At 40.6% G+C, this 16,726-nt stretch overlaps 1 protein-coding gene across 1 annotated transcript in view; it reads left to right on the top strand.

Moving 5' to 3' along the window:
• Positions 1–16,726, top strand: part of LOC141480341 (DNA oxidative demethylase ALKBH2) — a 32,220-nt gene extending 15,494 nt beyond the window's left edge. Inside the window, exons 4-5 of the mRNA XM_074170254.1 lie at positions 12,948–13,111; positions 16,555–16,726. Coding sequence (XP_074026355.1) covers positions 12,948–13,111; positions 16,555–16,694 — 304 coding nt within the window. The 3' untranslated portion in view covers positions 16,695–16,726. The remainder of the gene's footprint in view (positions 1–12,947; positions 13,112–16,554) is intronic.

Below are 16,726 nucleotides of genomic sequence, written 5' to 3'. Positions count from 1 at the left end.
TGGAATGCGATTTTGTTTTGTTGAGTGGTGCGTTGTCATATGACTATCATTGTATTGTCAATATTCTATAGGATATTTTGAATTTTTTTGATATGGTCGAACAGTTTACATTCAATGAATATGCAGATATGCACGTATTTTATAGACGAGCATTTTGTAATGCTGCAGAAGCTCGTCGTCTGTATTCCGAGCATTTTCCCAATCGAACGGTACCGTCAAGAGAAACATTCGAGCGTGTCGATCGCAGCTTGAGGGACACAGGTATGTAATAATTGATAATTAATTTGAGCACGTTGTTTTATTTCGATATTATTGTAGGTACAGTTTTGCCAAAACGAGGTGGTGAGGGCGCTCCTAGGACTGTACGTACCGTTGTATTGGAGGAAAATATTTTGGAAGCCGTCGCTGATGATCCTTCAATGAGCATCAGAAATCTATCAGAACAGTTCCATACATCCAAGTCCACTATTCATAGAATAATTAGGGAACAACTGCTCCACCCATTTCACATCCAGAAGGTACATGCCATGACACCTCAAGATTTTCCAGCACGACTGGAATATGCCAATTGGTTCATGGATAGGCAAAGAGAGGATATGACTTTTATTAATCGAGTTTTATTCACTGATGAAGCAGGTTTCAGTAGAGATGGAGTTATCAACTCTCATAATCTCCATATATGGGCCGAAGAAAATCCCCATGGGATATTGCAAACCAAACACCAACGGAAATTCAACGTGAATGTTTGGGCTGGTATCATAGGAAACCATCTTATAGGACCATTCGTTCTACAGGACCGATTGAATGGAGAACGTTATTTGGAGTTCATTCAGAACGATTTGAATGGACTTTTGGAACATGTTCCATTGCAAACCCGAAGAGATATGTGGTTTATGCATGATGGCGCTCCTCCTCATTTTAGTTTGATTGTGCGTGACCATCTGAACCATATTTTCCACAATAGATGGATTGGTAGAGGTGGGCCATATTCATGGCCATCGCGGTCTCCGGATTTAAATCCATTGGATTTCTTTCTGTGGGGGCATCTAAAAAGCCTTGTTTACGCTACACCTATTCACACAAGAGATGCATTGTTGAATAGAATAACATTACATTGTGAAGCCATACGAAACGACCCTGGAATGCTATTTCAAGTACAGAGAGGGTGTCTTCGCAGACTAAGAAAATGTATAGAGAGAGAAGGTGGTCATATCGAGCAGTTTCTGTAGCGGATTTTTCATTTCTGTTTGCTCTTGAGGCTCTTGAGTTTCGTTAGTTAAACGTGTTTGCATTATAAAAATTCGTTATGAACATTTTACCTATCATTTCCATTTTCCTTAAAAACTAATATTTTCGAATAATGGTAGACATCTCAGGATAAATGTTGTTGAATTAACGTTATCATTATTATTTCTGCTTTGATAATTATTCATTTCAAATAATGGTGGACGAGCGGGTTTGATGTCGTCGAGTGAAACTACATTTTTATCAAGACTCGTTGCTCCGATCGACTTTCCACACGAGTACTTTTATTCATAAAATTGTCCAAGTAACCTTAATTTGTTGAAAAATATTGAAAAATATCTGTCATTTCAAAGTTTTGGGGTGTGGACCATCGGGGGTAGTCCGTTCCTGACTTTGTAGCAAAACAACTGACTCCTGCATGAAAGCTCATCGAAGGAATTCATTTGTTTAGTCAATTACCAAAATTTGGATGATTTTGAATATTCACTTGAAAAGTTATCAAAGAAAAACATTTTTCATTTTGTAACTTCGAGGGCCCGTTACTTGGTAACGAAGGATTTTAGGAAAAAAAGTTATATGAAGTACTGGTGATATTTTGACCCCATCTATACATTCCCGAGAGGAAAAGAGGAAGTCCAGGGACACCCTGTATATGATTATTAAGTAAAATAATAGCAGACGGTGAAATGTCGATGATTTGTATTACTGTTTTCTGCAAATTAAAAAATATTTTTCAGTTGTATAAAAACGGTATATTCATCTGCCATTAATTTTTCTCTGGTTTTTTTAATACTGAAGTTTATATCTTACCAAGTTTTATACGGTGAAAAATGTTTCAGAGATACATTTAAAAAATTGTTGATTAACTAATGCCTATAAAGTATTAATACACCGACAAACCGTCTGCCTTGTAAAAATTCGTTCATTTCATGCTACCCTGTGCTTGGCAGACGGTAAAAAATTGATTTTAGTTAACCATTTTTTTTGGAAATAAAAAATTCATGCTTTAGCCAGGACACCATGTAACCATCTGTCAATTATTTTTTTGTGGGTTGCGTAACCTAGCCTTTCGGTCGCATGAATGGCAGACGATAAAATGGTAGTCAAAGAAGTTTTTTTTTCATGCAAACTAACGTTGATGTTTAAGCATGTGTAACATGGGAAAAAAATTATTTCAACGCATAATACTGTTGCTTGTGGCTGTAAATATGTCCTCTGAAAAAGGCAAATGGTAAAAAATGGGGTCAAAATTTCTGTCACGGGCTCCTGGTTTATTATGTGGGACAATGTGGCCGAAATTTCTTAAAACAGTATGTTGAACATGAAAGGTTCTTCGCATTAGGTAAAAATGATTCGACGTTTTCAAACCATTCCTAGGAATGCAACCTCAAATTCCCGAATTTAAACGATACGGAAATTTTGCACTATGCAAAGAAGGGTTACAAACTCACTTATTTGAAATCCTTGGAAATTCATGAGCATGAGCATTGCGAATTTAACCTACTGAAGGATCAAATCGATTCAATTTACTCACCGGTTTTCAAATTAGCATACCCACATTGTCACAGATGAAAAAAATTCAAGTACTCAATTATGTTAAATACCTCCGTGACTACCTACAATGGTCTTTCGATATATAGAGGCAAACAGTTTGATACGCTTTCACTATTTCTGTAAGTAAAATGTTTCTCGTATAAAATGAGACAGCTATTGTATCTGTATAGTAGGGAGGGTGAGTGTAAGCCCACAGCACTTAGCCGGATGTGACTCATCCTGTCCTTTCTAGAAAGGTGGACAGGTCGCTGGGAGACATCTCCTTTATATCGGCAGGTGTAGGCCAAGACTCGCCGAACACACAATCTCTTGAATATTACTAGAGTTTTTTTCCAACACCAAATCGTTAATTTTAACACCGCGACACGTGTTTCGATCACCAAGTGATCATCTTCAAGGGGAAGATTGAACTGGAAAAACTTGCAAGGCTAACCCTATTTATAGTATATAGGTTCACCATACAGGTATATCACACCTTTGGTGTCTTAAATTAATTTTACAATTTTCCTCATCTATTAATTTTACAATACGTCTAATCTAATATCATCTGATCTAATATTCAAATGTTATAGCTAACCAAAGGTTTCAAATATTGCATCACAAGTACACACTCTCTTATTGACGATAACTCCAGGCACTCGCCTAGGACATGCCTGACAGTATCATCTTCCTGTTAACACATCCTGCATAGAGATGTAGGATGTGTTAACACTAGCCCCATATTATGGACGTGTTTCCTTAGTTGACAGTGGCTAGTCAGAAATCCTACTGTTAAGCGTAGATTTTACCTGGTCATCGCCAGATATTTCTTCGGCGCCAGCTTCCCAGTGTCGCCCAAGGTGATCCTAGCAAGATTGCATCCTTTGATTCCATCCCATCTTTTTAACAATTGAGCATGGGTGTAACATTTGGCTAATTCCGCAATTGTCGAAGTCATCAGGACGTAGGTGCCACTGGGTCCTAAAATTCTTAGTCCAGCCGCTTACTTGGCTAAAGAGTCGGCAATGCGATTACGTTACTCCTGTCGTGCCCTTTAACCCTTTAGCCCTTTAACCTCAGGATAATTATCTACCGAGGCTTTGGCTAAATCTTGGTGGCACTCTAGTACTAGCCCTGAGGTAACACGCTGTCTGTTCAAGGCTAATAGTGCTTGTCTGCTATCAGTGTGAATTGTTTTGTTTTTGCCAAAAATTCCTTTTCTGGTTTGTGGCGATTGAGATACCAGCCAGTTCTGTTTGGACCACGCTGACATTTTTTCCCAGTCTCCACTTAATCCTTAGGCTTAGTGATCTGGAGTACACTCCACATTCTGAGCCTTCTTTGATTTTTGAGCCGTCTGTATATATACGTATTGCATGTGTAGCATCTGACTCTGTGTTCTGTTTTATTTGTATTTTGCAAATTGCATTGTTGGTTGCCTGCAGCAGAGGTTGCGCAGTTAGCGCTTCTCGCCATAAGGCCCAGCCACAAAACGACCCATTCCTACTTCGAGGTTTACACCAGCTGTGCGCAATCGTAACATGGCCATTAACGCAACCTCCTTAACTTACAGGTCCAGAAGGGTCAGACCCGTAATTAGTTTCATTGCCGCGGTTGGTGTTGTTCTCATGGCTCCTGTGATGTACAAACAAGCCAGTCGCTGTATTTGATATAATTTTTGGACGGCCATTGCTTGTAGAACTTTCAGTCCTCATGCAATGGTTCCGTGCGTTAACATAGGTCTTATTATTGCAGTGTACATCCATGTGACCACACGGGCTGAAAGACCGCATTCGCGTCCCACTGTCCTCCGACTTTGCTCATAAGCCACATATGCCCTTTTTGCTCTGCTCTGTAGGTGAGAGTTCCATGTTAGCTTCCTGTCGAGGATAGTACCAAGGTATTTTACTTCTTCAGAGAAGTTTAGTTTGCTTTTGAAGATTTCGGGAGGTTTTAAGCCCGATAAACTTATTTCACTGGTGAAAAGGACCATCTCAGTCTTCTTGGGATTGATCGACAGTAAGTGTTCCTTACACCCTGTTTCTATTAATTTGAGGCCATCCTGCGCTATATCGCACAGTATGTTCACAAATTTGCCGGTCTGCAAGATAACTATGTCATCTGCATATGCAATTGTGTAGAATCCGTTATTGTTGAGGTGATTAATCAGGGTATTCAGAACTATGTTCCAGAGAAGAGGTGATAAAATCCCTCCATGTGGACATCTCCTCATGACCAGTCCTCTCACTCTGATGCCTTCTACATTGATACTTATTGCTCTACTAGAAAGCATTTTGGGTATCCATTCTCCTACCAGGAGTACATTCCTGGTGTATAGTTGCTGGGTAATTGTTGGAAAGGTTGTTTTATCAAACGCTCCCTCGATATCTATGAATATACCCAGGGTGGATTCTTTGTTGTCCAATGATCTCTCGATTCTGCCAACCACATGGTGAAGGGCCGAATCAGTAGACCTTCCCGGAGTATATATATGCTGATTTGGATGAAGTGGGTTGTGAACTAGTACTTTATCTCTCATGTACCGCTCACATAGCCTTTCCATGGTTTTTAAGAAGAACGATGTGAGACTAATTGGTCGGAATGCTTTAGGTAAGGTGTAATCCATCCTACCTGGTTTGGGTATAAATACTACTCGTACTTCTCCAATTGTATTCGCCGTGTTTGCTTTTTTCGTTCCGAAGGCAATGCGCATTACTATATGAAAATCCCGTCTGTATTCTCTTGCTATCGGAAGGAATCATTGGAACTGGAATACATGATTTTGAGTTCGACGGAAGTGAAAATGGACTGATTGGACTTAATTTACATGAATGCATGTATAGTAAGGTTTCGTTGCCCAAAACGTATTACGGATACCTTTTTTGAATTGAGAAAAACAAAATGTTGCGAACTGAGACATGTCTAATGTAAATTTTCCCTTCCACTTCCTCTGTAATGTGATTATAACGTGTCTTGGCGTCTCAACTTGAGTCGGTTATTTCACGGGCCACTCCCAAACTTCTACATCTGAAACAAGCACTTTTCCGAAATACCATAACTCAATACCCTTCGCGACGCACGTTTCACCAATCGAGTTGGCGTTTTCAGGAGATGAAGGAAACTTTCCTTCTGGAATATAATAATATTAATAATAATAATAATCTACACGTGTTGTGGATAATCCGCCGACCGCTGATCAGGTGGAATCCTTCTTGAAGGATATCTATGAACACCCGCAGCCACTCAAATTAGACACTCCAGCCCTAGCGTTCGAAGCTTTCAACAGAGAGCTTCGACAGCCTGAGCCCAATGAACTGCGCAACCCGATAACCCCGGATGACGTTCGAAGGGCCCTTGTTGGTTCCAAGAACTTTGCTGCTCCAGGCCCTGATGGGCTGAACACTTATTGGTGGAAAAAACTACCAAGTACCCACCGCCATCTGGCCAGAGTTTTCAACTCATGGCTGGATGGAGAGCAGCCGATTCCGGATTGGTTTGTCGAGGGGCGGACCGTTCTTATCCCCAAAAACGGAGATTTGTCGGTTCCTAAGAATTACAGACCGATAACATGCTTGAATTCGTGTTATAAGTTATTTACAAGCATCTTATACACACGAATACACACCGCAGTTGACCGAGTGTTCGAACGGATATATGAGCAGAGAGGGTCGAAGAGAGGAGTCTCTGAATGTAAAGAGAACCTGCTCATCGATAGATGTGTAACGCAGGACTCGATACAATATAAGCGTAACCCCTCTATGGCCTGGATCGATTACCGTAAGGCATTTGATACAATTTCGCATGAGCTCATCTTGCATTTGCTCAGATGCCTTGCGGTACCCGATAACATAGTGAGATGCATTGAACAACTGATACCACTTTGGCGAACTCGCTTCACCATAACATCTGGTCAAGCAAGAGTCCAAACAGGGTGGGTCACTTTCAGAAGGGGTGTATTTCAGGGTGATTCCCTCAGTCCCCTTCTCTTCTGCTTCTCACTATTGCCATTATCCGTTGCGCTCAGAAATACTCGAGGGTATAACTGTGGCACCCCGGAAACCGGAGGCACAAGGTCACCCATCTGTTTTATATGGATGATCTTAAACTTTATGCCTCTGGAGAGAAGGATCTCCATCAGTCCTTTAGGGTGGTGGAAGAACACGCATGCTATCGGTATGAAATTCGGGATAGACAAATGTGCAATGGTTCATCTCAAAAGAGGACGATGCGAGGACTACGGAGAGGATGTGCAGCTCGTAGATGGAAGCATCCTACATCATCTGGATGCCGGAGAGACGTATACTTACCTCGGGGTGGAACAACGCCACTCACAAGAGGTAACTGCAGTGAAAAACTCTCTCCGCGGCAAGTATCAGCACAAACTTCGACAGATCTGGTCATCGGAACTGTCGGGGAAGAACAAAGTAGCTGCAACAAATATGCTTGCCGTTCCAATCTTACTCTACTCGTTTGGAGTAGTGAAGTGGACTTGGGAGGAGTTGTATCAACTCGACGTAAAGACCCGAAAAATGATGCATCTCTATAGGAGTTTGCATCCCAAATCGTCCGTTCCACGGTTGTACTTCCTCCGACAACAGGGAGGCCGTGGACTTTTGAGTTTGGAGTGTCTACATGACAGCATGGTACTGGATACAGCCTGTAAAATTGTCAGGAGTTCGGATCCCCTTCTCTGTATGGTCCGTGACCATGAGAGAGTAGGAATTGGAGCATTTCTCCTTAGGGCAGCTGCGCGAGCAGCTGATGAACTCGGTTTTCGACTCTGAACGAGGTGACTACAACTCTGTCACCGAGTTGGAAAAAGCTCAGATAAAAGCCGCAGAGATCACCTTACTCCTGCGGAGACACAAGGATAAGCCATTGCATGGGGGGACCAAACTAGAAGATACCACTTCATAGCAACAACAGCAACTTATTATTGTGAATACAAGAAATTCATTTTCCTAGAGTATATCACATGAAATATATGAGGCACTAAGCTAACTAGTTCCATATTTCACAAAAAAGTAGAAAGGTATTGGGTTTTGCAAGGCGGTGCCGAAACTGTTAATGAATCGTATGTAAGGTTTGTTCTGGTTCTAACATCACAAAACGTTTGGAAACTGCGCAAGACATAGTGCGTACAAACAAAAAATCTCAAACAGTCCGAAATAGTACCGGACACTTGGTTAAACCAGAACGCATTTTGAGGAGACCACTGTGCCACCTATCGTATATATGAAGAGATGAAGATGAGAAAATACTGTTGATCGTGTCCATTTTGTTATGTAGTGTATCCTTGTAGTCAGTTCAAATGTTATCTAACCTCAATCATCAATTATTCAAATCAAGTAAATAAAAAAACATCCTAGTAACTAGCCCAAACAAATTTTTACATGAATGCGCATGAGAACTGGAACAGTTCTCAACAGTTCAGTCTCGAGAGCAAGAACGATTCGGGACGGTTCACGACAGTTTAGGATCATTTCGCAGTCGAAACCAGAACAGAGGATTAATCAATCCGAAAATTATAATTTTGTGAACATTTTTTAGAGGAATTAACGTCATTATATGACTTGATAGGTAAATGCAAATCATTCTATTGCAGTAGAGAGTGTGAAAATACATACATTATGCTAAAACAAAATCAACATCTGGCAATATTTTAATACATTAGAATTCGAATAAGCTTCAGTGTAGTGAGTACAGTATTTATGGTGTACTTTTAACAATTATCCTGAAAAGTTAATAAGCTAACAGAATTTTTTCTTATAAATTTTGATTTTATTTATTCAATATCGCCTGAGAAGGCGATATTGAATAAATATAATAGCGGTTATAAATATAATAGCGGTTATACAATTTTTCGATACCATTTTTGTAGTACGATTTGTCTTCAGCCTCAAAATAGGCCTCAATTTCGACAATCACCTCTAGAGGAGGGTGAAGCACAATGAAACAGGTGGTTTACCGTACGTACCGCAGAGATCACCTTACTCCTGCGGAGACACAAGGATAAGCCATTGCATGGGGTCTTCTTCAATAACGTTGGAGACTTGGGCTTATCAAAGTGCCTGACGTTCGCTTTTCTCAGGTCGAGTGGGCTGAAGTCGGAAACTGAGGGGTTCATCATGGCTTGCCAGGATGGTGTCTTCAACACCTCAGTCTACCGCAGTCGCGTGATGGGTATAGAGGTTCCTGACACAAGGTGCAGGGCCTGCCGCGAGGCGCCCGAGACACTAGTGCACTTGCTATCAGCATGTCCAGCATATGCGGTCTCGGCCTATATACATCGACATAACGCGGCCCTAAGAGTGCTATATTACCATCTATGGTACTCTTACGGTATTGACGAGACACCGGTGTTGCCCTACGCTCCGGGGGATATTGAATCCGTTGTGGGAAACAAGAAGTGCCGAATTTATTGGAACTATCCGTTCCCCACCCTCAGGCTCATACAAGCTAATAAGCCTGATGTAGTCCTTCTCGACCACCAGACCAAAACGATATTTGTCGTGGAGTTTTCAGCTCCTGGCGAGACGAATATCGTCAGAAAAGAGGAGGAAAAACTGATAAAATATCGAGATTTTCTCTTCGAACTCCGCAGACTCTATCCAGATCACTCTGTCAAGATGGTTGTTCTGATTATAGGAGTCCTTGGTGGAATGATGTCTTCTCTACTCTCGAATCTCAAAATCATACCGGCTTGCCGCACTAAGGCAGAAATCTTAGCCGCACAGATGCAGAAGGCTGTCATTCTTGGCTCACTGCGTTTGCTCAGGGCACATGATTCTCGGACCCAATGATCACTTACCCCACGGTGTGGGGAGTGGTCATTGGTTGATTATGCTGGCGCGCCCTCCCGAATGTATCGGGGCTTTGGGGGATAGGGCCTGACCAGCGCACACTACGTTAAAAAAAAATTAATAATAATAATAATAATAGTGCTTGCCGCACTAAGGCAGAAATCTTAGCCGCACAGATGCAGAAGGCTGTCATTCTTGGCTCACTGCGTTTGCTCAGGGCACATGATTCTCGGACCCAATGATCACTTACCCCACGGTGTGGGGAGTGGTCATTGGTTGATTATGCTGGCGCGCCCTCCCGAATGTATCGGGGCTTTGGGGGATAGGGCCTGACCAGCGCACACTACGTTAAAAAAAATTAATAATAATAATAATAATAGTGCTTGCCGCACTAAGGCAGAAATCTTAGCCGCACAGATGCAGAAGGCTGTCATTCTTGGCACACTGCGCTTGCTCAGGGCACATTATTCTCGGATCCAATGATCACTTACTCCACGGTGTGGGGAGTGGTCATTGGTTGATAATGCTGGCGCGCCCTCCCGAATGTATCTTGGCTTCGGGGGATAGGGCCTGACCAGCGCACACTACGGTGGAAAAAAAGAAATAATGATAATAATAATAATGGTCTTCATTGGGTGAAATGGGATATAACAACCAAAAGGCGAAGTTCAAAACTGCAGTGTAGAACACTACACTACATGTTTGTTCTACCAGTTAACCTAATAGTCAGTTTGAAAATAAATTACTTCCAGAATTCGAGCAATACCGTCAGATGTATGTAGTACAAAAACCTCATTACAGTATCTATGGCGTTATCCAAATAGAAGGGCATGCTGATTGTTCTAAATAGATAGATAGATAGATAGATAGATAGGTAGATAGTGGCCCTACAAAACTTGAAAGATGCCCTATCTTTCTACAATGAGCTAGCGAAACAAGGAAACTTTCCAATTGAATGGAAGAAAGCTAAGCTTGTGCTTTTGAGAAAAGGCAACAAACCCCTAGATAATCCTTCGTCATATAGACCAATATGCTTACTTGATTCAGAAGGTAAACTATATGAGCAACTCCTGCTCACACGACTCAATGAAGAACTAATACGTACCGGAGGACTGCCAGATTAGCAGTTTGGATTTCGAAAAGGAAGACAAACTGTAGACGCGATCAATATAGTAAATATTGCACAAGGAGCTGCCGCTCAACAAGAACTATGTGCGTTAATCACTCTAGACGTAAAAAATGCCTTCAATAGTGCATCGTGGCAGGTGATACTGGAGTCACTTAGGATTAGGGGAATCAATGAGAGCGTGATTACTATAATGGCATCCTACCTATCAGAAAGAGAGATTCTTCTGGAAACAAAGGAAGTGACAAATCACTAGCGGCATGCCTCAAGGCTCAGTTCTTGGCCCTACTTTGTGGAATATATTATACAATGGTCTATTTTCTATAAAAATGCCCGAAGGAGTTGAATTGGTCGGCTTTGCTGATGATGTGGCGATGATCGTTGCAGAAAAAAGAGAAGAACTTTTAATTTTAATTAATCATTCATATTCTCAGGAAAATGGAGTACCCATATCACAATGTATGTCATATCGGATCCATTCTGCTCATTTTTGCAGTATTGAGTTTCAACTTTTTCTCAGCTGACAGCTCGCGTAGGAAAAATTCGTTTTTTCATCGAGTTTAGTTTGTGTGTGTTTTAAAAGTGTCTTAGAGATATATTTGAATATGAATATGGTGCATTCTTATGCTGATTTTAATTGTGCGAAAAGACACAAGAAAACAGAAAGCGCATTGGTTTATTTCATATAATGAGTTTAGGTTCCCAAAAGACAAAACGATGAGAAAAAAAATGGGTGAAAGTATTGAAAAGAAAGAACTACAATCCTTCTACTCTTCCAAGACTTTATAGAAAGCATTTGAAAAGTGACTATAAATGAAAGGGAGACGAAAATATTGAATTTAATGACACATTTTTATATTTCAACTTTAAGTATTCTCCACAGAAAGTATTATCTGGAGTTAATTTTATCATATAATTAATGGTATTACCTCAGAAGCTTTTGTTGGACCAGTTCGAGTACAATCAATTCTGTCTATACTTGGCCTCGTTCAACCTTCCTCTCAAGTTTTGAAAGATTCAACAGATTACCCAAGCGAGCCTATAACGCTTGAATTCAGTAGCTATATTAGAACGAAGTATGTATGTCGGAATCGTTTTTTATGATAAATTGCAGTTGTACAGATTGAGGATTGTAGAATAAATTGAATATTTGAAATGATTCTTTAATCCAGTTTGCTATATTTTTTGATTTTCGTAATTAATTTTCATAATTATTTAATAATGCATAATGACTTTATGCATTATTAAATAATGCATAAAATCATAGTTTAGGTAAATATTTTGTGATCTATCGACTTTGTGTACTGATTTTAGATGTAGATCTTATTTCCAAACATGATTTATCGTGTACATTTTATTCCATGTGGAGAATTTTCCATTAATTGAAACGTTAACGGGTTCATATACACTTCCATAATTAAATTGATAATTATAGGCTCCGTAAATTTTACGAGTTGGCAATGTTGATTATTTCTATTGTTTCTATTGGTCAATCGAACAAGAAGCGGGAATAGACTCGTAACGTCACCACCCTATCACATTTGATTTTCAATACTTAATTACGGGAAAAGTACGGTATTTAGAGAGATGAAACAAAGTGCACTGTTTTTCAATTCAAAATTTCTATCAAGTGAACTATAAACCAAAAATCATGAAACAAGCCCATTTTGTTTGTTCACATACCCATTCATCGATAAATGAGCTTCATCGCCGAAGATGATTTTTTGATGAAAATTAGGGTCAGTTACCAACTGCTTCAGGGCCCATTCAGCGAACAAACGTCGTTGTCTATGATCGTTCACCTTCAGTTCTTGAACCAGTTGAATTTTGTATCGATGCAGGACCAAGTCATGACGCAAAACTCCCCAAGTTGTGGTCTGCGAAAGTCCGAGTTCTTGTCAACAACGTGAAATCGACTGCCTTGGATTCTCCTTCACACTTTCACAGACAAGTGACATCGACACATCTTGCGTTTCGTCGACGTACGGGTGTTGGTCGATCGTTTTATCCACCACATTGCGAATAGTCCTCCCTTTAGGACGATTATGGCGACTATAAAATGCGTAAAGCGTGCGAAATAGGTATAGAATTATATCTACCTATACAATATTAGTCTCCCAGCTACTACGACAATATACAAATACTTTGAGTTTCTTAACTTACTCAGCAGATATTTTCTTTATATATTTTTAGAAAGTGGACTCCTGTATAAACACAATTTTCTTCCATGTATTTTGCAGGTATCGAAATGAAAATGATCACATGGGTGAACACAAGGATGATGAAAAAGAATTGGATCATAATACCCCAATAGCCTCTTTAACACTAGGACAAGAAAGGACTTTTGTGCTGAAACACGGCGACGCCAGGAAAAAAGGAGATAAGAAACGTAATATACCCCCAGGTAAATTATATCCAACTTCGTCTATGTTTATTCGGAGAAGCATCGCTGTTATGTATTAGGAAAGATCGCATCCCCATACTGGCAAATGAGTTAAATATACTCGCTGACTCGCATGTTAGGTTAGCAGTATTAGCACTTAGAGGAATGCAGAGGGTATATCTTGGCGCTATAAACTAAGTCGCTTGTTATTAACCATAATAAAGTGTCTTGTATGGGTTTTGTTATTTAACAATGCGGCCAATACAAGAAATAGTAGTTAATAGAAGGAAATTGAACATTGGCGCTAAAATCCAAGCTGGTAGTACAAACATTTTGGAAACTTCTACGTCAGATAAACACAAACTACTATTCTAGTTGTAGTCAGTGTGTACAAAATTTGCTTCGGCATCGAAGACAGGTTAGATTAGGTTAGGTCCAAAGTGAGTGGGTCTATTCGACCCTCCACCGCAACCCATAAGGGTTTATTGTGGCTCACACCTATTCACACTCGGCCAAATAAACCCAACTTCTCAACGAAGCCGATTAGTTTGTATAGTGAGTGGTCTTTCAGGTCAGATAGTAAGAATACAGCTCTGTCGAACTCTAAAGACCTGATTCGATCCCCAGCGGGGCAGGCACAAAGTATATGCTCTGTTAATGAGGTAGTCAAGTTGCTGGATTCCCACCTTGATACCCACGTTAACCTTCCCACCACGTCAACTACACCTGACGATGCCTTAGATTCAGCCTTGCAGGGCTTTTGGAGTCGTAAACTCGACATCCATCTCCTCTGTAGACTCGCTCCTGAACTAAATGTGCAGGGAGGTCAGTTGAAGTCGTAAACTCGACATCCATCTCCTCTGTAGACTCGATCCTGAACTAAATTTACAGGGAGGTCAGATGGAGTCGTAAACTCGACATCCATCTCCTCTGTAGATTCGCTCCTCAACTAAATTTACAGGGAGGTCAGTTGGAGTCGTAAACTCGACATTCATCTCCTCTGTAGACTCGCTCCTGAACTAAATTTACAGGGAAGTCAGTTGGAGTCGTAAACTCGATATCCATCTCTGTAGACTCGCTTCTGAACTAAATTTACAGGGAAGTCTTTGGAGTCGTAAACTCGACATCTATCTCCTCTGTAGACTCGCTCCTGAACTAAATGTACAGGGAGGTCAGTTGAAGTCGTAAACTCGACATCCATCTCCTCTGTAGACTCGCTCCTGAACTAAATTTACAGGGAGGTCAGATGGAGTCGTAAACTCGACATCCATCTCCTCTGTAGACTCGCTCCTCAACTAAATTTACAGGGAGGTCAGTTGGAGTCGTAAACTCGATATCCATCTCTGTAGACTCGCTTCTGAACTAAATTTACAGGGAAGTCTTTGGAGTCGTAAACTCGACATTCATCTCCTCTGTAGACTCGCTCCTGAACTAAATTTACAGGGAAGTCAGTTGGAGTCGTAAACTCGATATCCATCTCTGTAGACTCGCTTCTGAACTAAATTTACAGGGAAGTCTTTGGAGTCGTAAACTCGACATCTATCTCCTCTGTAGACTCGCTCCTGAACTAAATGTACAGGGAGGTCAGTTGAAGTCGTAAACTCGACATCCATCTCCTCTGTAGACTCGCTCCTGAACTAAATTTACAGGGAGGTCAGATGGAGTCGTAAACTCGACATCCATCTCCTCTGTAGACTCGCTCCTCAACTAAATTTACAGGGAGGTCAGTTGGAGTCGTAAACTCGACATTCATCTCCTCTGTAGACTCGCTCCTGAACTAAATTTACAGGGAAGTCAGTTGGAGTCGTAAACTCGATATCCATCTCTGTAGACTCGCTTCTGAACTAAATTTACAGGGAAGTCTTTGGAGTCGTAAACTCGACATCTATCTCCTCTGTAGACTCGCTCCTGAACTAAATGTACAGGAAGGTCAGTGGAAGTCGTAAACTCGACATCCATCTCCTCTGTAGACTCGCTCCTGAACTAAATTCACAGGGAGGTCAGATGGAGTCGTAAACTCGACATCCATCTCCTCTGTAGACTCGCTCCTCAACTAAATTTACAGGGAGGTCAGATGGAGTCGTAAACTCGACATCCATCTCCTCTATAGACTCAGCGTTAGCTCAGGGTTAGCAGTATTAGTACTTAAGGAATGAAGAGGGTATATCTTGGCGCTATAAACTAAGTCGCTTGTTATTAACCATTATAAAAAGTGTTGAAGACATACAGTGACATACTTAGTGGTGCACATGCCGGGCGCATGTGCAAACTGCACATGCACTAGGCATAAGCTTGGAGCTTGAAGCTCTGTAGAAAATCTTGAAACAAATTTGATCTGGGAGCAATGGCTTAGCTCTCCTCCAGAACCTAACAATTATTCTGGCTCTACTGTGGGCCGATAAGTTACCTATATATAATGGTAGGTATGTTATATGGCGACAAGCATATATGAGCCAGAGTACCAACTCCCATTTCTGCTTCACTGTATAGGTATCCTTTGGGAGAAACTCCAAAACAAGCACTTTTCCCAATCACCAGAAGTATAATACTCTTCTCGACGCGCGATTCACCAACCAAATTGACGTCTTCAGGATATGAAGAAGACTAATTCCTAACTCTAATACTCTCAATTTATATTTAACAGAACACACTTTTATTTTCCAACACACATCAATTTGCGGAAATTTTTTTCGTAAAAATTGCCGCAAATTTTAACAGGGTGCCATACACATTATATAATGACATCGGGTGGAAATTATAGGAATATTTTCTCGTGATAGTTCTCGCAAATTCTAACAAAGGATTCATAGAAAGGGATATAATTGGTTGTTTGGAATGGTACCTTTGTCACTGTTCATAGTTCCCATGCCACAATTTGCTATCTCCAGACTTTCGAAAGCATTCAAAAATCTAGTTTTATGTACTGATCTCAACAATTTCAGGCGGTTCTCATTTATTCTATGACCGTTATCCGAAGTGTGTTGAGCGACAGACACCAGATTTTTCTGGTCTTTTCTTCTTTCAAAGATACAGATATAAAGTGTTATGCTCTTCCGTATGAACCACGATACACTCACAGATTGAATCGTATTTTCAAAAAGTTCAACATGAAAGTACCCTTTGAAATTTCTTATTCACTTCAACAAATGTTAGGTAACCCTAAAGCCAAGATGTGGGAAAATGAATAGTCTGGGATATATGAAATGAGCTGTGAGAACTGTGAAATATATCGGTCAAACTAAGCGAGTCATCAATACTCGTTACAAAGACCACGCAGCACATATCCGATTTTTAAGACCAGCCCCACTCTGTGGTTTCGGTCATCTCACCCCGGTTCAGAGATATGATTAAAATCACCACGACTAGCCTGGACAACTGTCTCATTTTCATATTGTGCTTACGCATGCCGTTTACAAATGAATCAAGGATTGATTTTCACTTAAAACTATCTGAATACATTTCAGTGAAACTTGAGTTGCAACATGGAAGCCTTCTTCTGATGAACCATCCGACGAATGAATATTGGTATCATTCTCTACCACCGAGAAAATCAGCTGGAGGTGTTAGAATAAATTTAACTTTCAGGCAATTAAAGCTACAGTGATTGATGGTTGTAAAATAAAAATTCTGTTTTTT

Source organism: Leptinotarsa decemlineata, unplaced genomic scaffold (genome assembly GCF_025532065.1).
Source record: "Leptinotarsa decemlineata unplaced genomic scaffold, Ldec_3_MD MMD2_P_RNA_scaffold_7, whole genome shotgun sequence".
Lineage (NCBI taxonomy): Eukaryota > Metazoa > Arthropoda > Insecta > Coleoptera > Chrysomelidae > Leptinotarsa > Leptinotarsa decemlineata.
Note: the sequence above shows the minus strand (reverse complement) of the source record. Positions and strands in the feature narration are given on the sequence as shown.